We start from the raw sequence: 22,874 nt of genomic DNA on the forward strand, positions 1-22,874 counted from the left end.
GGTCAGGCACAGTGGCTCACGCCCATGATCACACCATCTTGGGAGGCCCAGGCGGGTGGATCACTTGAGGTCAGATGAGATCAGTTCGAGACCAGCTTGGCCAACATGGTAAAACCCCGTCTCTACTGAAAATACAAAAATTAGGGGCCAGGCATGGTGGCTCATGTCTATAATCCCAGCACTTTGGGAGGCCGAGGTGAGCAGATCACCTTTCTAGACCAGCAGCCTGACCATCATGGAGAAACCCCATCTCTACTAAAAATACAAAATTAGCCAGGCATAGTGGCAGGCACCTGTAATCCCATCTACTCGGGAAGCTGAGGCAGGAGAATCGCTTGAACCCAGGAGGCAGAGGTTGTCGTGTGCCAAGATTGTGCCATTGCACTCCAGCCTGGGCAACAAGAGCAAAACTGTCTCAAAATATATATATATATACAAAAATTAGCCAGGCATGGTGGCATGCACCTGTAGTCCCACCTACTCAAGGAGGCTGAGGCAGGAGAGTGCCTTGAACCCAGGAGGCAGAGGTTGCAGTGAGTCGAGATTGCCTCACTGCACTCCAGGCTGGGCAATAAAGCAATAATCCATCTCAAAATTAAGAAAAAAACCTTTTAAAAAAAAACTCACTTATATAGGCCAGGCACAGTGGCTCAAACCTGTAATCCCAGCACCTTGGGAGGCCAGGGCAGGTGGATCACCTGAGGTCAGGAGTTAGAGACCAGCCTAACCAACATCGAGAAACCCCGTCTCTACTAAAAATGCAAAATATTACCCGGGCATGATGTTGCATGCCTGAAATCCCAGCTTCTCAGAAGGCTGGGGCAGGAGTATCACCTGAATCCAGGAGGTAGAGGTTGCAGTGAGCCGAGATCATGCCATTGCACTCCAGGCTAGACAACAAGAGTGAAACTCTGTCTTGTGGGGGAAAACAATTACTTATATAGGCCGGGCACTGTGGCTCTCACCTGTAATCCCAGCACTTTGGGAGGCCGAATTGGGTGGATCACTTGAGGTCAGGAGTTCAAGACCAGCCTGGCCAACATGGTAAAACCCTATCTCTACTAAAAATACAAAAATTAACCAGGCATGGTGGTGGGTGCCTGTAGTTCAAGCTACAGGAGGCTGAGGCAGGAGAATCACTTGAACCCAGGAGGCGGAGGTTGCAGTGAGCCAAGATCATGCCACTGCACTCCAGAATGAGACTCTGTCTCCAAAAAAAAAAAAAAGTAAACAAAAATACAAAAATTAGCCGGGCATGGTGGTGCATGCCTGTAATCCCAGCTACTCGGGAGTCTGAGGCAGGAAAATGGCTTGAACCCAGGAAGTAGAGGTTTCTGTGAGCTGAGATTGTCCCACTGCACTCCATCCTGGGTGACAGAGCAAGACTTTATCTCAAAATATATATATATTACTTATATAGCTGACGTGTTGGCCCACGCCTATAATCCCAACTCCTTTGAGAGGCCAAGGTGGGCGAATTGCTTGAGTCCAAGAGTTTGCAACCAGCCTGGGCAAGATGGTGAAAACTTGTCTCTACCAGAAATAGAAAAAATTAGCCACGTATGGTGGCGCACACCTGTGGTCCCTACTACTTGGGAGGCTCAGGTGGGAAGATCACTCAAGCTGGGGAGGCAGAGATTGCAGAAAGCAGAGGTCACGGTGACGCCAGTGCACTTTAGCCTGGGCAACAGAATGAGACTCTTTCTCAAAAAAAAGTGTATGTATGTATATATGTAAATATCTTCATATATTTACTGGTATATATTGATACATATTTAGTATGCATGATTGATAGTTACTGATATAATTATCTAGGGCTCCTAAGAGCAGCACTAGTGATGCCTCCCGTCCTCCAGTGCATCCCCAACCCTCTAGAATCTGGACACACAGCAGGGCTCATGCATGCGTACATAGACAGAAGTTCTTGGTCACTACTCATTTGGGAAGTAGAGGCTTTTGTTTTCCAGAAAATTGGCAAGGATTTTCCCAGAAATATTAGTAGATGTCGCAAGGTCCACAGTTGACCTAATGTCCCCACTTGACAGCAAGGGCAGAGATCAACTGTGCTGTTACCTGTCTCTTGTCCAGGGAGAAGAAGCTGCTGGTGAGCTCGGAGGACTATGGCCGGGACCTAACTGGCGTACAGAACCTGAGGAAGAAGCATAAGCGGCTGGAGGCAGAATTGGCTGCGCATGAGCCAGCTATTCAGGTAGGGAGGCCGCCTTCTGGCCGAGAGGGCAGTGGGGTTTGAGTGGGCCCCAGGGCACAGACAAACACCTAGTGCTTATTTCACTGAGATCCCTTTAGTTCTCAGAGTTCATGATTCCTCAGTCCAAACCTGCAGAAGTCCCAGACTTGACTTATTTCACTGAGATCCCTTTAGTTCTACAGTGTTCATGACTCCTCAGTCCAAACCTGGGGAAGTCCCAGACTTGACATTGAGGCCTTTTCCTGGGAGCCTCGAGATAGAGGCCCCAGCAGGGCTGCTTGCTGTTAACCTATTCAATCATCCTTGCCTGTCAGGGTGTCCTAGACACTGGCAAGAAGCTGTCTGATGATAACACCATCGGGAAAGAGGAGATCCAGCAGCGGCTGGCACAGTTTGTGGAGCACTGGAGAGAGCTGAAGCAGCTGGCAGCTGCCCGGTGAGTAGTCAGAGGCAGGAGCTCTCAGGAACAAGTGGAAGGCCAGCACCCAAGGGCGGACTCTGAGCTGTGCAGGGCCACTGGGCCCTCCTGCCATCTCTTGGACCTTAGGTCTCACATGTGCCACAATCAGTTTACTCCAGAGCCACCTCCCACAGGCCATGCTGAGGTGGTCTCATTCTGTTAATCTGGACCCACTGTATGAGTCCAGAATCACGCATGTTTCTGTGTGAGTCCAGAATCACACATGATTCTCCAGGAATCAAGATATGAGAGTCTGCAGTCACACACTGGGTGATTCAGGGTATTCCACAGAAGGCCTGACTGTGAGGGCCCACCTTTTTCATGAATGTTTTTAAGCTTATGTTAACTATCAAAACCAAAGCTGGAAGAGATTATGGCTGATCCTGTCACCTGTAATTAGGGGTCAGCGGCTAGAAGAGTCCTTGGAATATCAGCAGTTTGTAGCCAATGTGGAAGAGGAGGAAGCCTGGATCAATGAGAAAATGACGCTGGTGGCTAGTGAAGATTATGGAGACACTCTTGCCGCCATCCAGGTGAGACAGAAACCAAAGGTGCCACCTGCTTTCTCTCTTGGCAACTGCCTACTGGTCACTATTTCCCTGTTGGTTTGTTAAAGCGCCCTGCTCTTACTAGGAGAGCACACAGGACCAGTAGCCAATGCCTCAGTAGTTGGTTTTAGCCCTGAAGATTTCACACCAGGGGACATTTCCCCTCAGTAGACAAAATTGGCATGGCTTTGGCAGTTTCAGTTTATGGGCCCTGTTGTTTGCCAGAAGCGCTGTGAGTTTGGGTCTTTGTATTGGTTTCCTGGGGCTGCCATAAATAAGTACCACGAACTGAATGGCTTAAGACAACAGAGGTTTATTTTCTCTCAGCTCTGGAGGCTAGAAGTCTGAAATCAAGATGCAGGCAGGACCATGCTCCCTCCAGACCTATAGGGGAAGAGCCTTCCTTGCCTCTTTCAGTTTTTGTTGGCACCAGGCACCCTTGGCATGTGGCGGCATCACTCCAGTCTCTGCCTGTCTTCATGTGACCATCTTCCCTCTGTGTCTGTCTTCACTTGGCATCACTCTGTGTTTATTCAAATTTCTGTGTTCTGTTATAAGGACATCAGTTGTATTGGATTAGGGCCCACCCTAATTACCTCATCTTACCTTTGCAGAGTACCTTTGCAAAGACCCTCTTTCCACATTCATGGGTACCAGAAGCTAGGCCTTCACTTTCTCTTGAGGAGGATACATTTCAGCCTATCACATACCCCTAAATTGGTTAACTATTGCTACATAATAACCTGCCTAAATTTAGTGGTTGAAAGCACCCATTTCTTTTTTTGCATGGTTGTGTGGATCAGGGGCATCTGCAGCTGTCACTGGAGGTCCCTCATGCTCCTGCATTCGGGTACAGCGCCGGTGGGCTGAGAGATCAGTCACACACTGGCAACTGAGCCTGTTGTCACCCAGTCTGGACGTTTCTGTTCCCCTCCACGTGGCCTATTGTCCTCCCACTGGCTAGACCAGCCTCCTTCAGCAGCATTCAGACAGGCAATGGCAGGAGCTGCAATCTATGGCCTCACACATCGTCCTCACTGCCTGTCTGCTGGTGAAAGCAAGTCCGAGTGCAGCCCAGAGGCATAGATGGATAGACTCCCCTCTGGAAAGGAGATGCTGCAAAATATCATGGTCAGATATGTCTAAATTCCTGCCCAGAGATGTGGAAGCAGGAGTGTGCACTCCCAGGAATTGAGTTACGTCTGAGCCACCTTCCTCACTATGGGAAGCACCCTCTGCTGGTCAGGGTGATTCAGGTAGAATTTAGATGGTCAGTCATTTCCCGTCCTCTGCATAGTTGAGTTCCCTGGAAACAACCAAAAGGGTGTTGTGTGCAGTGCTTAAATTGTACTAAGAAAAAGACTTGGGGCCGGGCACCGTGGCTCACGCCTGTAATCCCAGCACTTTGGGAGGCCAAGGTGGGTGGATCACCTGAAGTCAGAAGTTCAAGACCAGCCAACATGGTGAAACCCTGTCTGTACTAAAAATATACAAAAATTAGCCGGGCATGATGGCACACACCTATAATCCCAGCTACTCGGGAGGCTGAGGCACGAGAATCGCTTGAGCCTGGGAGGTGGAGGTTGTAGTGAGCTGAGATTTCACTGCTGCACTCCAACCTGGGCAACAGAGCAGGACTCTGTCTCCAAAAAAAAAAAAAAAAAGAGATGACTTGGAAGGCCTTTTCTGAGATGTGTTCAAGATAAACCTTAAAAATGTGTCATTTTCATTTGGGTGTGTATATTCAGCTTGCTTTGTTTTGTTCTTGTGGTCCGCTGGAGGGAGAGACCTTAAGACACTGTTGATGGATGACAAGGGATTTGACCTTTCCCAAAGGTCCAAAGACTGTCCCTGCCAAAGCCTGTCTCACCACTGGTTACTCTCACTGCCTCCTGTTTTCCCTCCTTTTATGATTCCCTGTTTATTGATGTTCCTCTTTGTTGTCCTGTTCCCCAGCTAGACTGTAATGTGTGTGTGGACAGGGACCATAGCAGTTTTGTCACTCTCTGTCCCCAGGGCCTAGCCCACTGCACATAGCGGGTTCTCAGTAGCGGGTCTTGCTTCCACTCCAGGGCTTACTGAAGAAACATGAAGCTTTTGAGACAGACTTTACTGTCCACAAGGATCGCGTGAATGATGTCTGCAGCAATGGACAAGACCTCATTAAGAAGGTGAGTCCAGCCCATCGGTAAGACCTCTATCCCCCTCTGGGACACCCATGTGTTGGTTTCACAGAGGTCCCCCAAAGTTCGCTTCCTGGGATATTCACCAAACTAAGGTCTGTGTGAAAACCAGTAGCAGTTCCATTCCTGGCTTTCATGCCAAGTTGGTTATTTCCCCTTTTTTGAAGCTAGTAAAGTTACTCTCTAATGTTTATTTTTTCTACATTAAGCAACAGAGACACTGGCACTCGAAAATGCTGCTCTTAGTTTCTCAAGTGATATGATCTCTTTATAGGGACAGTAGAAAATGCAAATAAGCAAAACTTAAAAATCACACATAAAGCCCCACCCAGAGACTACACATTAGATCTTCATGTCTGACCTGCCAGACCTTTACTCTCCACAGGTGTAGAGCTACCATCTAGATCAAATAGCTGCAGAAATCCCTGTTTAATAAGATTATATCACTCTATAAATTATCAAAAACCTGGAGGCTGTCTAGAACGTTTCAGAAATGAATCTATTGGCTGGGTACGGTGGCTCACACATGTAATCCCAGCACTTTGGGAAGCTGAGGGGGGCAGATCACGAGGCCAGGAGTTCAAGACTAGCCTGGCCAACATAGTGAAACCCTGTCTCTACTAAAATTAACAAAAATTAGCTGGGTGTGGTAGCACACGCCTGTAATCCCAGCTACTCGGGAGGCTGAGGCAACAGAATCACTTGAACCCGGGAAGGGGAGGAGGCATGCCATTGCACTCCAGCCTGGGTGACAGAGTGAGACTCCATCTCAAAAAAAAAAAAAAAAAGTCTATTTCATTCACACCCCTTTTGGGAGAAAACAAAATAAAGGGACTTGGGGTTTTCCCAGCAACAGCGAAGCCACATCCACCTGAGGACAGAGGTTTTAATGGCTGTGGCTTCATGAGTAAGATTTCTCATCACAGAGGTTGCACTCAGCAGTTATGGCCTTGAGACTAGGGTTTGATCCATAGGCGGCAACAATGTAGCTAAAATCCACTGGAGAGCTTTTTTTCCTTGCTCTGATCTGCAAATAAACTAGCATGAAACTAATTTCAGATATAGACACGTATAGACGTAGACAGGGCTTCTGCATACTTAAACCCCCACACACACCTAGACAACGTTCCCTGTTCTTCAAGCCTAGTATTCTTCAGCCTTCTGGCAAAGAGCTGGCTGCTTTGTTCTTAGCAACAGCCCATTTCCTCCTTGAATTTTTCTTTAAATTCTTTTTTCCCCTTTTCACAGGTGTTGAAGAATTTCTTTTTAAATTCTATGTGACTTGTAGCATGTTTTAATTTTTTTTTTTTTTTTTTTGAGACGGAGTTTCGCTCTTGTTACCCAGGCTGGAGTGCAATGGCGCGATCTCGGCTCACCGCAACCTCCGCCTCCTGGGTTCAGGCAATTCTCCTGCCTCAGCCTCCTGAGTAGCTGGGATTACAGGCACGCGCCACCATGCCCAGCTAATTTTTTTTTGTAGTTTTAGTAGAGACGGGGTTTCACCATGTTGACCAGGATGGTCTTGATCTCTTGACCTCGTGATCCACCCGCCTCGGCCTCCCGAAGTGCTGGGATTACAGGCTTGAGCCACCGCGCCCGGCCCTTTTTTTTTTTTTTTTTTTTTTTTTGAGACTGAGTTTTGCTCTGTCACCAGGCTGTAGTGCAGTGGCATGATCTCAGCTCACTACAGCCTCCGCCTCCCAGGTTCAAGTGATTCTCCTGCCTCAGCCTCCCAAGTAGCTAGGGCTATAGGCATGCGCCACCATGCCCAGCTAGTTTTTGTATTTTTTGGTAGAGATGGGGTTTCACCATGTTTGCCAGGATGGTCTCGAACTCTTGAACTCATGATCCGCCTGCCTAGGCCTCCCAAAGTGCGGGGATTACATGTATGAGCCACTGCACCCGGCCTACTATTTTTGAGACAGAGTCTCACTCTTGCCCAGGCTGGAGTGCAGTGAGTGGCGTGATCTCAGCTCACTGCAACTTCTACCTCCCAGGTTAAAGTGATTCTCCAGCCTCAGCCTCCTGTAATCCTGAGTAGCTGGGGTTACAGGCGCACAACACCATGCCCGGCTAATTTTTGTATTTAGTAGAGACGGGATTTCACCATTACCACCATGTTGGTCAGGCTGGTCTGGAACTCCTGACCTTATGATCAGCGTGCCTCAGCCTCTCAAAGTTCTGGGATTATAGGCATGAGCCACCACACCTGGCCAATTTTTTTATTTTTATTTTTTTGGGACAGAGTCTCGCTCTTGTCACCCAGGCTGGATGGAGTGCAGTGGTGTGATCTCGGTTCACTGCAGCCTCTGCCTCCCAGGTTCCAGCAATTCTCCCACCTGAGCCTCCCTAGTTACCTGGGACCATAGGTGCTGCTACCACACCTGGCCCTTCCCTCCCTCCCTCCCTCCCTCCCTCCCTCCTTCGCCTGACTGTGTTGCCCAGGCTGGTCTCCAACTCCTGGGCTCAAGCAGTTCTCTCACCTCGGCCTCTCAAAGTGCTGAAATTACAGGTGTGAGCCACTGTGCCTCGCCCTGTTTGTTTAGTATTTTAACTGATAATACTCAATTTTTTTCTATCAAAAATACTACTAGTGAATATATCATTATAACTTCAAATTTTATACCAGTCCTCCTTTTTTGTTTGAGACAGAGTCTTGCTCTATTGTCCAGGTTGGTGTGCACTGGCACGATCTCAGCTCACAGCATCCTCCACCTCCCATGTTTAAGCAATTCTCATCCCTCTGCCTCCTGGGTTGCTGGGATTACAGGTGCATGCCACCACACCTGGCTTTTTTTTTATTTTTTTATTTTTTAGAAAAGACGGGGTTTCCCCGTGTTGGCCAGGGCTGGTCTTAAACTCCTGGCCTCAAGTGATCTGCCCAACTCAGCCTCCCAGAGGCTGGGACTATAGGCATTAGCCATTGCACCTGACGCATATTTCTGTAGAATTAATTCCTAGAAGTAGAATTGCTAGTGCTGTGTATTCACCTGGAGCCTTTGACCGTGTTGCTCTTACGAAAAGCATGACCTATCATTGTTTCCCCAGCAGCAGACAGGGGAGCAAGTGGCCCATTTTGTAGACGTTTAGAGCCTCTCCTTCCAGGGTGGGCACAGGTAACCCCAGCAGGTGAGGCTGACCAGTGTGTGCCTCTCTCTGTGGCCCAGAACAATCACCACGAGGAGAACATCTCTTCAAAGATGAAGGGCCTGAACGGGAAAGTGTCAGACCTGGAGAAAGCTGCAGCCCAGAGGAAGGCAAAGCTGGATGAGAACTCGGCCTTCCTTCAGTTCAACTGGAAGGCAGATGTGGTGGAGTCCTGGATTGGTGAGCACCATCAGCAAGGCCTGGAAGAGCCTTTCCAGAGCAGCTCTTTGTCTCCTTCCATGTAATTGGTTTTCTTCTGCAGAGAAGAAACTGACCAATTGTGGACATGGCAGAGAACCTACTAGCAAGGCAGGCCACTGACTGCCAGCTAGGAGGAGACAGTGTCCTGACGCCAGAGCTGCCACCCAGAACTGGGCTGGCCCCAGGGTTAATGAACAAAAGCCTGTAAACGCTGCTATAAGCAGAGATGGCACAGTGTGTGTCATGACATGAACGAAGTGGGAACACCAAAGGCACCACTAGCTGCTCTGGTCACGGGCGCCACCCGGCTCCTGGGTGAGGGGAAACTGGGTCCTGATATCAGGGTAGTATTAATAGCAGCCGAACTAGAGGACAGGCTGCAAGCAGCTCGTCATGGCACAGATAGAGGCCAGGGCCTGGGTGCAGAGAGGGGCCAGCTAATGTGGGTTCTGAGACTGCAGTTAGGAATATTGGGATTTATCTGTACACAAAAAATGGTTTGTCTGGTTTTTTTTCCTCATTTAATCCATCTCACTCCACTGAGAAGGGCGGTATATTTTCCACACTTGGTCTTCTAGGTGAAAAGGAGAACAGCTTGAAGACAGATGATTATGGCCGAGACCTGTCTTCTGTGCAGACACTCCTCACCAAACAGGTCTGCCATGGCCCCTTCATTGGTTGAAACTTATGCAAATAGCATTTCCTGCGAGATGACTGCCAGTGTCTTTCATTCAAGCATTTAACTTCCGTTAGCCCCTGGGGTCAGTAGTAAACAAGGTCCTTTCCTGGTCCTCGGGGAGCTTCCAGACTAACCGGGGAAGCAAACACAGGCAACAGCCTGCTGGGTGCTGACGGGCCTGGGCACCACAGGGTCACCCACTCGGTTCTCAGCAGGCAAGGGTCAAAGGGGCAAGCCCTCCTGAGTGAAATCATGAGGGGTGAATGAAAACGGTCAGGGAGAGGCAGGACGAGTGTTCTGGGCAGAGCTGGCAGGGAGTCCTGGGGCAGAAGAGCTCAAGGCTGGAGTTGGGGAGGTGGGAGGAGGCTGCTGCAGTGATCTGCGGTCTGAAGGAGAGCAGGAAAGGGGACAGGTTTGACCGAGTCTCTGCAGTGTCCAGGTGGACGGTTTAGCTTGGGCATCTAGGGGACGTGCTGGCACCATCTGAGCCAAAGCACTAGGAAGAGTAAGTTCCAGTCCTGTGGAGTCACCACAGATTGGCTTGTCACTCCTTCTTCAGGAAACTTTTGACGCTGGCCTGCAGGCCTTCCAGCAGGAAGGCATTGCCAACATCACTGCCCTCAAAGATCAACTTCTGGCCGCCAAACACATTCAGTCCAAGGCCATCGAGGCCCGGCACGCCTCCCTCATGAAAAGGTGGAGCCAGCTTCTGGCCAACTCAGCCACCCGCAAGAAGAAGCTGCTGGAGGCTCAGAGTCACTTCCGCAAGGTGAGGATGGGACCATGTGAAGCTTAGCTGGCCCACAGCTCAGGGAAGGAAGCCCACCTTCCATCTGCCCAGCTCTGCCACTCCCCCGTGAGGAAGCTGTGAACCCAGTGTAGAGCTTTCGAACATGGGCATGGCATCATTTAAAACCAAGGCAAATGGGCCCTGTGAGGTCACCATTCAGAAGCATGCAGAACAGACTGGACACAAGGGCAAAGGGTAGGAAGGGAAAAAAAACTGGTGAAGACTTGAAGAAAGGGGAGTAGAAGACAGGAACAGAGTGGAGCCGAGCTCCCAGCAGGCCGTGTGTGCCTCTGATTCCCGGGAACCGCCCCGTGTCCCACCTCCTGCACTGGGTGGGCACTTCCAGCCCTGGCAACTCTGCTGATTCAGTCCCTTCTGCTTCCAGGTGGAGGACCTGTTCCTGACCTTCGCCAAAAAGGCTTCTGCCTTCAACAGCTGGTTTGAAAATGCAGAGGAAGACTTAACAGACCCAGTGCGCTGCAACTCCCTGGAAGAAATCAAAGCTTTGCGCGAGGCCCACGATGCCTTCCGCTCCTCCCTCAGCTCTGCCCAGGCCGACTTCAACCAGCTGGCCGAGCTGGACCGCCAGATCAAGAGCTTCCGTGTGGCCTCCAACCCCTACACCTGGTTCACCATGGAGGCCCTGGAGGAGACCTGGAGGAACCTACAGAAAATCATCAAGGTACACCCTCCGCTGCCCTCAGGAGCTGCTCGCCCACCCAGAGCCTTGCTGGGCCCTGCTCAGAGCCCACACTTCCTGAGTAGTGACCAGACAGGAGCAGGCAGGAGGAGCCAGGTTTCATCATAAGTTTCCATTTCTTTTTGTTTTCTTGAGACAGGGTCTCCTCTGTCACCCAGGCTGGACTGCAGTAGTGCCAACACGGCTCACTGTAGCCTCAACCTCCCAGGCTCAAGTGATGCTCTTGCCTGAGCCTTCTAAATGACTGGGACCACAGGCACATGCCACCACGCCTGGCTAATTTTTTTAACTTTTGTAGACAGCGTGTTGCTATGTTACCCAGACTGGTCTTGAACTCCTGGCCTCAAGCAGTTCTCTTGCCTGGGCCTCTCAAAGTGCTGGGATTACAGGTGTAAGCCACTATACCCGGCCAGAAGTTTCCATTTCTGACATTCCCTGCTTAACTGTGATCAGTTACTTCCCCTCCAGGTCCACCTCTTCCTGGAGCCCCTGGTGGGTGGGAACAGAGAAAGAGCTACCAGGTGCTCTGAGCTGGCCTCATGTCTCCCAGCCTCCTTCCCCTGTCATCTCTGGGAGGTTCCTTGCGGGGAGGAGGCCACCTCCATCCTGAACCCACCTGTGAAGGAGGGGCTGGTATCACTGCTGCAGCAGCGCACAGCATCTGCCCCACTTTGGCCCTCAGGAGAGAGAGCTGGAGCTGCAGAAGGAACAACGGCGGCAGGAGGAGAACGACAAGCTGCGCCAGGAGTTTGCCCAGCACGCCAATGCCTTCCACCAGTGGATCCAAGAGACCAGGTGCCAGCCCACTGGGGCCAGAGGGCAGCAGCATGTCCCTGCTGTGCTTAAGCCCTGGGGAGCTTCCAGCCCCAAGGAGGTGGGGTGCTTGGTGTAAAACTAGAGGCAGCCTTGGAATAAAGCTGGGCTGGCAACACCTGGTGGGGCTCTGGAGCTGGGAGCGGGGGCAGAGGTAGAGCAGCGTCTCAGTGCTGCACACCCCAGAGATCAAGTTGCGTGACTTGGCGACAGATGATGCAGGGTCTATGCATTGGGTACTGATGTTCTTGCTTTTGTTTTCCTTTCTTTCTTGTGTCTTCTCCCTGCCCCCCGCCTCCTGATTGCTGCTGTTGTCCGGACACCACCTTGTCTCACGGCTGCTTGGATCTGCTCTCCACAGGACATATCTCCTTGATGGGTTAATATTGTTTTCTTCCTTCTCCGGGCTTGTCGTGTGGGGATCTCATGCACTTGCCCCTCTGCCTTCGTCCTGTGGCCTGGCTTGTGGAGGATCCCAGGATGGGCCTTCCTGCCCAGGGCGGGCTGCACTTCCCTCCCGCCTTTCCCATCACCTGACAAAGAGCGTGCCTTGACCCATAGCCCGTGGTCCCCGGTCCCCAATAGAGCCTTCAAGCCAGGGGGAGCCGCCCCAATCTTACTGGGCGATTCTAAGGGCTCACTTTGGTTAGGGAAGGTGGTGAAGCACGAAGACCAGAGCTGGAGTCCAGAGGCCCCGAGAACCCCCGCACCTGTCCAGCCACCAGGCTCTCTTGGGCTCTTGCCTCTGCTTCCCCAGTGTGTCCAAGAGTGTGCAGTGGGTATAAAGTAGATGACAGTGTTGGGGGCTCAGGCAGGGTACAGTAAGTCCACAGCTGAGAAGGGCTGGGTTCTGACACCCCGCACATAGCTGAGGCTGCCACTTAACTTTCCTGGGGTCAAGGATGGTAACAGGAACTGTCTGCCCTAATAGAAGGCAAAAATGCCTCTGTTATGATGTGATAGACAGGATGTGGGAGGAGCTCCAAGGAGGAACAGGGCTGTCCCACCCAGTCCCAGCAGGGGCTTCTCTGCTCAGCCTGGAGCCTCTGCCTGGGTGGGTCACCTTTGTAATCTGTGAAGCCTGCTATGAAAGGCAGGGGTGGTGGGACTGCAGTGGCTTAGCCTGCACTTCTGAGAGTGCACATCAAGCCTGTGAAGGCTGCTAGGGGAGAAATAGACCCAAAACAGCCAGGCCACAAGTTCTGATGGCAGAGCAGCTGGGACATAGGGATCGAAGGTTCTGGCCTGTGCCCGTAGGACATCCTGGCCACCTGACTCCCCTCCCTGCCCCATGGCTGTGTCTGCTGGTCTTGCTCTTGTCTCCGTCAGGTGCCACGCTCCCCTCACCTTATGGTTCCTCCCAAGCCCTGCCCCATCTTGCCCATTCCTAGTGTGAGCTGCCTGGGGTGAGCCATTGGGCCTGCTGCCTCCAGGTACCCACTGGGCATTGGGTTGCCCTTGCCTGTGCCCTGCAGCTTGGGCCTTGTGTGTATCTGTCGCAGTGTGCTCTTGCCTCCCCTCCCTTTGGTGTATTCATTCGGTTTCTTTTCTTTAAATAGCATAGCATATCGTCGGGTCATTCGTGTCTATCAGTATGAAGTTGGGGATGATCTGTCTGGAAGGTTTTTCTCCTTATTTCTCTTCTTACCTCACTGTGGCTTTACTGATGCACTCTTGACATCCCCAGGCGGCTCCACCCTGACTAACCTGCTGCCCTCAGCCGCTTGGGAAGGAGGGGTCTGTCCTCCCACTGCATCGGCACCCAACCTCCTGCCCCCAGGTCCTGGGGGCATTTTCCCCGGGGGGACATGGTGTGACTGCAAGTCTGACCTGCTGGGGTAGGAGGAAGCCTGGTGCCTTGCCTTGCTAGAGCACTTTGAACTTGGGGAGATTGCAGAGCTAACTCTGACTTGCTGGGTTTTAAAAGGGTAGGTTGGGGCGAATGTGGGTGCAGGGGAGCCTGGGCTAAAACCCCACCACGGCCACATGCACTGTGAATTTGTCCCTGCACGTAACCCTAACTCATTTGTCTTTGTTCACTGGTAGTCTCTGTGACCTGGCACTATGTTCTGTTGGGAAGGATGCTCCCCAAAGCCCACCTGCTCTCAGACACTTGCCCCCGCACTGGCAGTGTCTAGATGATGGAACCAGGATCTGGGCTTAGTCACAGCCATCTCCCTCCTTTCGACACAGTTGGTCATGATCTCCCAGCATTCCACTTGTGTCCCTGTCTGCAGGGTCATGCTCTCATTTCCCCTAGAATGGGGCTCCCCCTGCAGGAACCGTGCCAGGGCACTCCAGGGCTTCTGAGGTGGGGCTGTCAGGTTCTCAGCCTCCCCTCTGCCCTGAGGTCTCCTGTCAGGTGTCAGGGTGTCCCAACCCCACCATGGCTGCAGAGAGGATGCTCAGACAGGCTTGCAGCCACTCTGCAACCATGGGGGAATTTAAACTCCATTCCTGAGTCATCCTGGCCTGGGAGCGAGATGAGTGGGCTTAGCACTGGCCCACCACAAAGGAGCAGCCTCCAATCTCTAGAACAGGAGAAATGCTCCCTGCCCTCTCTGGATCCCTGGGGCCCATTAGGTAAAGATGGCCAATTACAGTTAGGTTTGGTTTCCTTAAAAGGAATGTGAGGTTGCCAGGCATTGCTCTCTGAGGGGAGGTTCATTCTGAGCTCTCGGTCAGCTGGGAGCAGGCCCGTTTCCTAACTGTCCTTCCATGTTTAGGTCCTGCATGGTGGAAGAGTCGGGGACCCTTGAATCCCAGCTTGAAGCTACGAAAGTAAGTACTCCAGGGGCTCTGGCCTAGCTCAGACCTTTCACCCAGCCACCCCTCAGGCTACCCTTTCCTTCTTGGTTTAAAGTCAGGAACTAGATGCGCCATTGGCTTCCCTTTCCCTTGGCCTAAAGCAGTCTAGGGCTTTTCACTCTCTCTTGTTCTGTCTCTACTTACTTTCTTCACGGAGTCTAGTGCTCTCTCCCAGACTGGACTGCAGTGGTGCAATCTCAGCTCATTGCAACCTCCACCTCCTGGGTTCAAATAATTCTCCTGTCTTGGCCCTTTAAATAGCTGGACTATAGATGTGTGCCACCACACTTGGCTAATTTTTATTTATTTTTATGTATCTTTTGAGACACAGTTTGGCTTTTGTTGCCAAGGCTGGAGTGCAATGGCATGGTATCGGCTCACTGCAACCTCCGTCTCCTGGGTTCAAACTATTCTCCTGCCTCAACGTCCTGAGTAGCTGGGATTATAGCCACCTGCCACCACACCTGGCTGACTTTCATATTTTTAGTAGAGATAGGGTTTCACCATATTGGCCAGGCAGGCTGGTCTCGAACTCCTGACCTCAGGTGATCCACGCACCTGAGCCTCCCAAAGTGCTGGGATTATAGGCATAAGCCACCGTGCCCAGCCTCATTTTTATATTTTTAGTAGAGACAGGGAATCACCATATTGGCCAGGCTGGTCTTGAACTCCTAACCTCATAATCCACCCGCCTTGGCCTCCCAAAGTGCTGGGATTACAGGCATGAGACCCCGCTCCCTGGCAAGACTTCTTCACTTTAAAGTCTTTGGTGCTGGGCACGGTGGCTCACACCTGTAATCCCGGCACTTGAGGAAGACCGAGGCAGGTGGATTACTTGAAGTCAAGAGTTCGAGACCAGCCTGGCCAACATGGTGAAACCCCATCTCTACTAAAAATACAAAAAATTAGCTGGGCATGAAGGCAGGTGGCTGTAATCCCAGCTACTCAGGAGGCTGAGGCAGAAGAATCACTTGAATCCAGGAGGCGGAGGTTGCAGTGAGGTGAGATCGTGCCATTGCACTCCAGCCTGGGCGACAGAGCAAGACTCCATTTCAAAAACAAATATCTTCTCCACTGTCCTTATATGCAAAAAAAGAAATGAATAAATAAAAATATCTGGCGATTGCTCCCTGGAGTCCTCCCTGCACTTGTCCTCGGTAAAGCCTGCTTTCTGGCAGGTCTAGCAGCTGGTTTGTAAGCCTCACATTTAAAGTGTTTCCCTCTGCTGAGATTATTGGGATTTCTTGAGCTTTACCCCATCCCACTATTCCTGTTCTATAACGTTCTTCTTTTAAGAGGTCTCAGGCCAAGCCTGGAGCAGGAGCCCAAGGAGGGCAGTAAGCAGCTCCTGGGCTGGTGGCTAAGCTGAGGGCCCCTGTCCGAACTTCTGTGCTCCCCACCCCTGCAGCGCAAGCATCAGGAAATCCGAGCCATGAGAAGTCAGCTCAAAAAGATTGAGGACCTGGGGGCTGCCATGGAGGAGGCCCTCATCCTGGACAACAAGTACACAGAGCACAGCACTGTGGGCCTGGCCCAGCAGTGGGACCAGCTGGACCAGCTGGGCATGCGCATGCAGCACAACTTGGAGCAGCAGATCCAGGCCAGGTACCTGGGAGGACTGTGCAGCCAGGCTCAGCCCAGAGCGGGGAGGAGGAGGAAAGGTCACCTGCAGTGAGGAGGGGTCTGCTCCCTAATTCCATTTTTCTTCTAGGAACACAACAGGTGTGACTGAGGAGGCCCTCAAAGAATTCAGCATGATGTTTAAGTGAGTTCAGCCCTATTCGTCCTGGCTGGGTCGGGGGTGGTCGGCAGCAGGGCTGTGTGCTAAGCTGCCACTTGGCTTTGTGCTGCAGACACTTTGACAAGGACAAGTCTGGCAGGCTGAACCACCAGGAGTTCAAATCCTGCCTGCGCTCCCTGGGCTATGACCTACCCATGGTGGAGGAAGGGGAACCTGACCCTGAGTTCGAGGCAATCCTAGACACAGTGGATCCAAACAGGTGAGGCTCAGGCCAGGTACTGTGAGCCTCTGCTCTGAGCTCCCGCCTGGCCTCCCTGCTCAGGCACTTGCCTCCCCTCCCCTCCCAGAGATGGCCACGTCTCCCTGCAAGAATACATGGCCTTCATGATCAGCCGTGAAACTGAGAACGTCAAGTCCAGTGAGGAGATTGAGAGCGCCTTCCGGGCCCTCAGTTCAGAGGGAAAGCCTTACGTGACCAAGGAGGAGCTCTACCAGGTACGGGCCCCAGGAGGTGGGTGAAGAGCTTTCCTTTGGAAAACTAAAGCCAAATTTGTGGCAGAGCTGAGTCTGGGGCAACAGGCCCTGCTGGGTATAGGAGTTTCCTCCCCACTTACAAATCAAAACCCAGTATGGGCTGAGGTCCTGGATCTGCTCATAGGGGCAGCTCTGAGCCTTGAGCCCCCAGCATCCTGAGCCCTGGGAGGTCGGGTTTGAAGTGGATGCAGCTGGCTCAGGCACTGGGCACCATCCCTTCCCCCTAGAACCTGACCCGGGAACAAGCCGACTACTGCGTCTCCCACATGAAGCCCTATGTGGACGGCAAGGGCCGCGAACTCCCCACTGCATTCGACTACGTGGAATTCACCCGCTCACTCTTTGTGAACTGAGCCGCTCCCTGGTCACCCACCCCGCACTGCTTGCCCCATGTCGCCTTGCTGCATGTCCACTCCCATATGCTCGCTCTTTCCACGGTAACCTTAAGCCTGCTTAGCTTGGAATAAGACTTAGTAGAAAATGGTGCTTCACTAACCCGCTTCTGGTCCAGTCACAATCACCATGTCACTGTGGGGACCCAGATCCATGTCTTGAAGCAGCTGCCCTCATTCCGACTTCAGAAAAATCAAAGCAGCTGGCTCCCCGCCTTCTTGTTCTCCCTTCCTTCCTCCCCCAACTCTGTTTTCATGTAAAAGACAAATAAATGACAACTCTTCACCCAAAGCTTTGCTTTTTTTCATTCAGCTCACATCAGGGCTCAGCACAGCAAAGCATTGTGCCTGCCTCCCAGGACTCCTCAGGTGGCCACCTCCGCTGCCAGGCGGTCCAGGTCCTCAGCTTCCCGGGGCCCTTGTTCCGTGAACTCTGTGCTCAGCTGCCACACCTTCACTGTGCCCTGGGCATCGCCCGCAGCCAAGAGCTGAGTCTGCTGGCTGTTGAACTCCAGACAGTAAACAGGGCTTTCATCCTGGGTTTGCTTGATGGAAACTGTGGGTTTCTGGGAGCTTTTCTGGAGATCAAACAGCTGCACGTCACCTGCAAGAATAAGGAGCTACGTGGAGTAAGAGAAACTAAACTAGAGACCAACCACACAGCAGGAGGCGGCTGACACCCGGGTTCAGTCCTGCGATGTGCAGCCACGGTCGCTTGAGGGAAGCTGTCCTTACCCTCACATGCGGTCTCTCCCCAACCCAGAACCCCAGCTACAAGAACGGCCCAGGCCACCCCTTAAAGAGATCCAGGCCCAGTGGCCTCTTCCTACCTTCCCCAGAGGCAGCTGCAAAAACCAAGGGGCGCACTGGGGACCAGCGCACAGCAAACAGGTACTTGAGAGAGAGCTGCAGCGAGGTCAGGGGCGGGGCCTGCAGCATGGAGTACAGGTGGACGTGGCCATCGGTGCCCGCGCTCAGGAAGAGATTCCTAGATGGGATGCAGGGGACCAGGCAAGGGAACTGATGCTGGTGTCTGGGTGGTGCTGGCACCCAACACCAGACCCCTCCTGGGCTGCCAGGCTTGTGAAGGGCCTTGTTGGTCCTCATTAGAGAAGAGACGATGCCTGGGGCCAAGCAGCAAAGAGCTGCATGCGGGGCTCAGGGCAGGCAGAAGGCAAGTACTTGCAGCAATCTGTCATGAGGCCTGGCAGGCTAGGGACCCACAGGACAGGGACACCTTGTTCCCACTGTGCCCGAGGCCGAGGCCTCTCCTACCTACCTGTGGAAGGGGGAACAGCTCACAGAGTAGATGGGACCGCCGTGGGGAGAAAAGGTAAACTGTGCCGGGGCCCGCAGGGGCACAGAGCTGGGCATCCGCGTGAGGGCCGCCTCTCCAGCTGCCAGGGAACACTTGAGCGGGAAGCCGCCTTCCGTGCCCAGAATGAACAGCCTTGGGTCAAAGCTGGAGAAGGCCACTGCCGTGGCGCCCACCTCAGTCTCTCCCCGGGGATGCTGTGGATAAATGGCAGCACAAGGGTCAGAGCCAAGGGCATCAGATGGCGCTGTCCTAACGGAGCCAGAGAACAGTACAGGGGATCAAAGCAAGTCAGGCCCACTGGCCACACCCTCCCGCCCCCAAGGCTCACTGGTGCAGGCCGGGGCCGTTTCTGGGTGCCGCATACCTTCTTGAGCTTGGTGCTCCGTGGCAGCTGTTGCGTGACCAGGGCGAAGCCCTCTGTGAGCTGCAGCTGGCCCGTCCCAATGCCCTGCCAGAGCAGCACCTTCCCATCAGTGGCCACACTCAGAACCTGGAAGCGGTGGCTGTGCCCGGGCTCCGGCAGCCACACCACCTGAGATGACAGCGTGCAGGGTGGGATGAAGACAAAGGACACCTGCCCAGGTGTCACACTCCACTCCCACCCTCCCTCTCTTCCAGGAAAAAAAAGAATTCTTGGGGAGGCCCCAGAGTCAGGCTCACCCACTAGGAGGCAGGCCCGGAGAGTTCCCAGGGCCCTCTCCAGTCCCAGAATCCCAGCACTGCAGCGCGTGCAGAGGAGGCTGGGAATGGCCACAGGGCTCTGGGAGTGGCTCCTGAGGGGGTGACTCATGCTGTCAGAGCTCTGAGAATGCAGGAGGCAGCTGTCCAACTGCCAACGCCCGGGTGACCTTCCTAGGAGAGTGGGCGCCCTCTCCCCGCTCTGCCTTAAGGCCCACCCCACCCAGCAGTCCCTTCCCTGACCTGGGACACAGGGTCTGTATGGGTGTCATCTGTCAGGCCTGTGCGCCACAGCAGCGGGTCCTCAGGACGGCTCAGGTCCCACACCAGCACCTCGCCACTGTACAGCCCTCCTGCAGGAACAGTGGGCCTGGGCAGAGACTCAGCCCTGTCCTCAGCCTGGCTTCCTGGCCAAGCACCCACCCCGACCCACAGACAGGGCCAGGCAACAGAAGCCGTCCCTGCAGAGGGAGAGTCCTGGCCCCCCAGCCCCACTGCTGCACCCGAGGGAGCTTTGCCAGACACCCCTGCCCTGCACCTGGTAGCTCCCTCCAGCATCGCCTGCCCCATCCCACTGACAGGTTCCCAAGGGCACCTGCCTCTTCCAGCCTCTGCACAGCCCCCAGCCCTGGCCCTGACCCTGGCCCCCTTCCAGACTCCTCTGAGTTCAACAACTGCAGGGCTTCACCTGGGCTCCAGGCCAAGGGGTCAGGGCCCACCTTCCTGTCTCCCAGTCAGAGGGCCCACAGAAAGCTCCCTGTGCACCTCTGCAGGCCAGGAAGCTTAGTCCTGAGAGGAGAGGAGGCGGAGGCAGCAGGCGACTCACCTGCCACGTGGGAGGGCTGCATGGGGTGGAAGGCCAGGCACAGGACGGCGCTAGGCGCCTCCACCACAGCCGATGGCTGCCGGGGACTCAGGCCTCGCCGGTCCAGGTTCCAGGCACACACGAAGGACTTAAGCATGCTCCAGTCCCCGTGGTCCACCCTGTGCAGGGACAGGCCTGAGCTGGCTGTGCCCCTAGGTCAGGCTCCTGTCACCCACTCCACTTCTCTCCCCACTAGCCAACACATTCACCTGTTTCCTTGTCACCACCAGACACTACTCTGGGTACTGAGGTGCCCCAGGCTCCGCTCCAGCACCCAAAGGGTGTGGCGTTCTCTGGAAAAGGGTCCCCAGGCACCAAGGACAGTCCATGCCATGCAGGATGGGGAAGCAGCTGGCGGGGCGGGCAAGGCAGGCAGGCCCAGGGCCAATGGGTGGGGGGGTGGCGGTCCTGGCACTCAGCCCCGCTCCCTGCTTTTCTCCTGCCACTTGTCAACCCTGCCCAGGAAGCCTTGAGAAGAGACTCCCAGGATGGGTTCTTGGGGCCAACCCTTCCGCATGCAGCTGGAGAGACCAAGGCCCAGCAAGGGTCCTGGGGTGGCGCACAGCCCCTCACCCACCCCAAGGCCACTCACCGGCCGTAGGCACAGGCCACCACGGAGCCAGTGGAGTTCCAGGAAATGCCAGTCACATGCAGACCCTGTGCTTGGGCTGGGGGGTAGCCCAGGGTATGCAGACAAGACACCTGTGGAGACATCCCCAACCCTGAGTCCCAAAGCCACCAGCAGGGGGCTTTATGGCTGCCTAACCAAACCTCACCTAGACCGGGCCACCCTTAGCCCTAGAAGCCCTCAAGTCTCCCAGCAAGGCCTAGAGGAAAATGTGGGACGTTCATCCTCACATCTGCCCCAGCAGGATGCTTCCAGAAGCCCAGAAGGCAAAACCTGAGAATCAAGGCCAACCAGGCTCCTGCCCAGACCAGCGGCTGCCCTCACAGGACCATTCCACAGTTTCCAAGCCTCAGCAGCTGCAGCAGGAAGACAGGGTGGCTGCCCAGCAGCATGAAAGTGTCCAACATGGCCAAGCGGAACACTCGACAGGAGCCAAGCCAACCACCCGACATCATGTGGTGCTACACGCACATGATTTTTTGTTGGTGGTGGTTAGTTGGTTTTCTTTTTTGAGAGAGTCTTGCTTTGTGGCCCAGGCTGGAGTGCACTGGTACGATCTCGGCTCACTGCAACTGCTGCCTCCCAGGTTCAAGTGATCCTCATGCTTCAAGCTCCCAAGTAGCTGGCGTGCGCCACCACACCTGGCTAATTTTTGTATTTTTAGCAGAGATGGGGTTTCACCACATTACCCAGGCTAGTCTTGAACTCCTGACAGGTAATCCTTCCACCTTGGTCTCACAAAGCACTGGGATGACAGATGTGAGCCACCATGTCGGCTGCACACAATTTTTTGTCAGCCTTTCTAGCATCTTGCTTTCAGCCCCCACCCAGCCAGAGTCGCATGTGAGGAGACTGACTACCAGCCCAGCCAGGGGTAGGCACCAGCTGCCCAGGAAGTGGTGTGTGCCAGGGATCCAGTCTCCCAGATCCTCTGAAGTTTCAGATCTGTTGACCTCATGATTCTACTTAAAGAACTATCCACTGAGGGCTGGGAGTGGTGGCTCACACCTGTAATCCCAGCACTGTGGGAGGTTGAGGCAGGAGGATCGTCTGAGCTCAGGAGTCCAAGACCAGCCTAGACAAGATGATGAAACCTCATCTCTACCAAAAACATAAAAATTAGCTGGGCATGGTCACAAGCACCTGTCATCCCGCTACTCACAAGGCTGAGGTGGGAGGATCACTTGAACCCAGGGGACAGAAGTTGCAGTGTGCTGAGGCTGCACTGCTGCCCTCCAGCCTAAGCAACAGACCAAGACCCTGTCCCAAAAAAAACAAAATTCATTTTGCAAAAAAATAAAAAAGAAACTATCCACTGGAAAGACCCCATGTTCACAGAAAGCTACACAGCCGGCACCCCATGCACTGCCGTAGCATGTGCAAGACGCCTCTGCTGTGGAGAACAAGCTGGCGGGAGACCAGGACGAGCAACTCCCCTCCTAGGCTTAGACCCACGAGAAATGCAAACACATGTCCACAGGAGCATTACTCACGATAGCCAAAAAGTGGAACAGCCCAAATCACCAACTCCATCAACTGAGAAGTGGATAAATAAACGTGGTCTGTCAATGGAACGTTATGTAGCGCAAAAGGAACGCACAACCAATCCAAGCCACAACACGCATGAACCTTGAAAACATGATGCTAAGGCCGGGCGCAGTGGTTCACATCTGTAATCTCAGCACTTTGGGAGGCCAAGGCGGGCAGACCATGAGGTCAGGAGTTCAAGACCAGCCTGGCCAAGATGGTGAAACCCCATCTCTACTAAAAATACAAAACTCAGGGCCGGGTGCGGTGGCTCACGCCTGTAATGCCAGCACTTTGGGAGGCCGAGGCGGGTGGATCACGAGAGATCGAGACCATCCTGGTCAACATGGTGAAACCCCGTCTCTACTAAAAATACAAAAAATAGGCCGGGCGCGGTGGCTCAAGCTTGTAATCCCAGCACTTTGGGAGGCCGAGGTGGGTGGATCACGAGGTCAAGAGATCGAGACCATCCTGGTCAACATGGTGAAACCCCGTCTCTACTAAAAATACAAAAAATTAGCTGGGCATGGTGGCACATGCCTGTAATCCCAGCTACTCAGGAGGCTGAGGCAGGAGAATTGCCTGAACCTGGGAGGCGGAGGTTGTGGTGAGCCGAGATCGCGCCATTGCACTCCAGCCTGGGTAACAAGAGC

At 53.5% G+C, this 22,874-nt stretch overlaps 2 protein-coding genes across 15 annotated transcripts in view; one reads left to right on the top strand and one right to left on the bottom strand.

Moving 5' to 3' along the window:
• SPTAN1 (spectrin alpha, non-erythrocytic 1) overlaps positions 1-17,497 on the top strand; it is an 85,974-nt gene extending 68,477 nt beyond the window's left edge. For 5 of the 14 annotated variants that reach the window (XM_032257479.1, XM_032257469.1, XM_032257470.1 and 2 more), the window contains 16 exons: positions 2,089-2,209; positions 2,524-2,645; positions 3,070-3,202; positions 5,290-5,388; positions 8,568-8,727; positions 9,327-9,403; positions 9,987-10,196; positions 10,603-10,899; positions 11,600-11,712; positions 12,092-12,109; positions 14,457-14,511; positions 15,947-16,143; positions 16,250-16,303; positions 16,392-16,538; positions 16,627-16,774; positions 17,041-17,497. In XM_032257479.1, the coding sequence (XP_032113370.1) occupies positions 2,089-2,209; positions 2,524-2,645; positions 3,070-3,202; positions 5,290-5,388; positions 8,568-8,727; positions 9,327-9,403; positions 9,987-10,196; positions 10,603-10,899; positions 11,600-11,712; positions 12,092-12,109; positions 14,457-14,511; positions 15,947-16,143; positions 16,250-16,303; positions 16,392-16,538; positions 16,627-16,774; positions 17,041-17,166 (2,077 nt within the window). In that variant the 3' untranslated portion in view covers positions 17,167-17,497. Of the gene's footprint in view, positions 1-2,088; positions 2,210-2,523; positions 2,646-3,069; positions 3,203-5,289; positions 5,389-8,567; positions 8,728-9,326; positions 9,404-9,986; positions 10,197-10,602; positions 10,900-11,599; positions 11,713-12,091; positions 12,110-13,289; positions 13,353-14,456; positions 14,512-15,946; positions 16,144-16,249; positions 16,304-16,391; positions 16,539-16,626; positions 16,775-17,040 lie in introns of all 14 variants that reach the window. The other 9 variants (XM_032257465.1, XM_032257466.1, XM_032257468.1 and 6 more) reach the window with 5 other exon arrangements.
• On the bottom strand, positions 17,488-21,181 carry WDR34 (WD repeat domain 34). Its single transcript, XM_032257481.1, has 7 exons — positions 20,659-21,181; positions 20,028-20,185; positions 19,445-19,554; positions 18,888-19,055; positions 18,485-18,717; positions 18,036-18,193; positions 17,488-17,809 (listed from the first exon to the last, which is right to left on the bottom strand). Exons 1-7 carry the CDS (start codon positions 20,778-20,780, stop codon positions 17,571-17,573), a joined length of 1,188 nt encoding a protein of 395 aa, XP_032113372.1. The 5' UTR covers positions 20,781-21,181; the 3' UTR covers positions 17,488-17,570.
• Between the last annotated feature and the right edge of the window lie 1,693 nt (positions 21,182-22,874).

The sequence above is a fragment of the Sapajus apella genome, unplaced genomic scaffold, assembly GCF_009761245.1.
Source record: "Sapajus apella isolate SASKATOON/1434 unplaced genomic scaffold, GSC_monkey_1.0 scaffold97, whole genome shotgun sequence".
Lineage (NCBI taxonomy): Eukaryota > Metazoa > Chordata > Mammalia > Primates > Cebidae > Sapajus > Sapajus apella.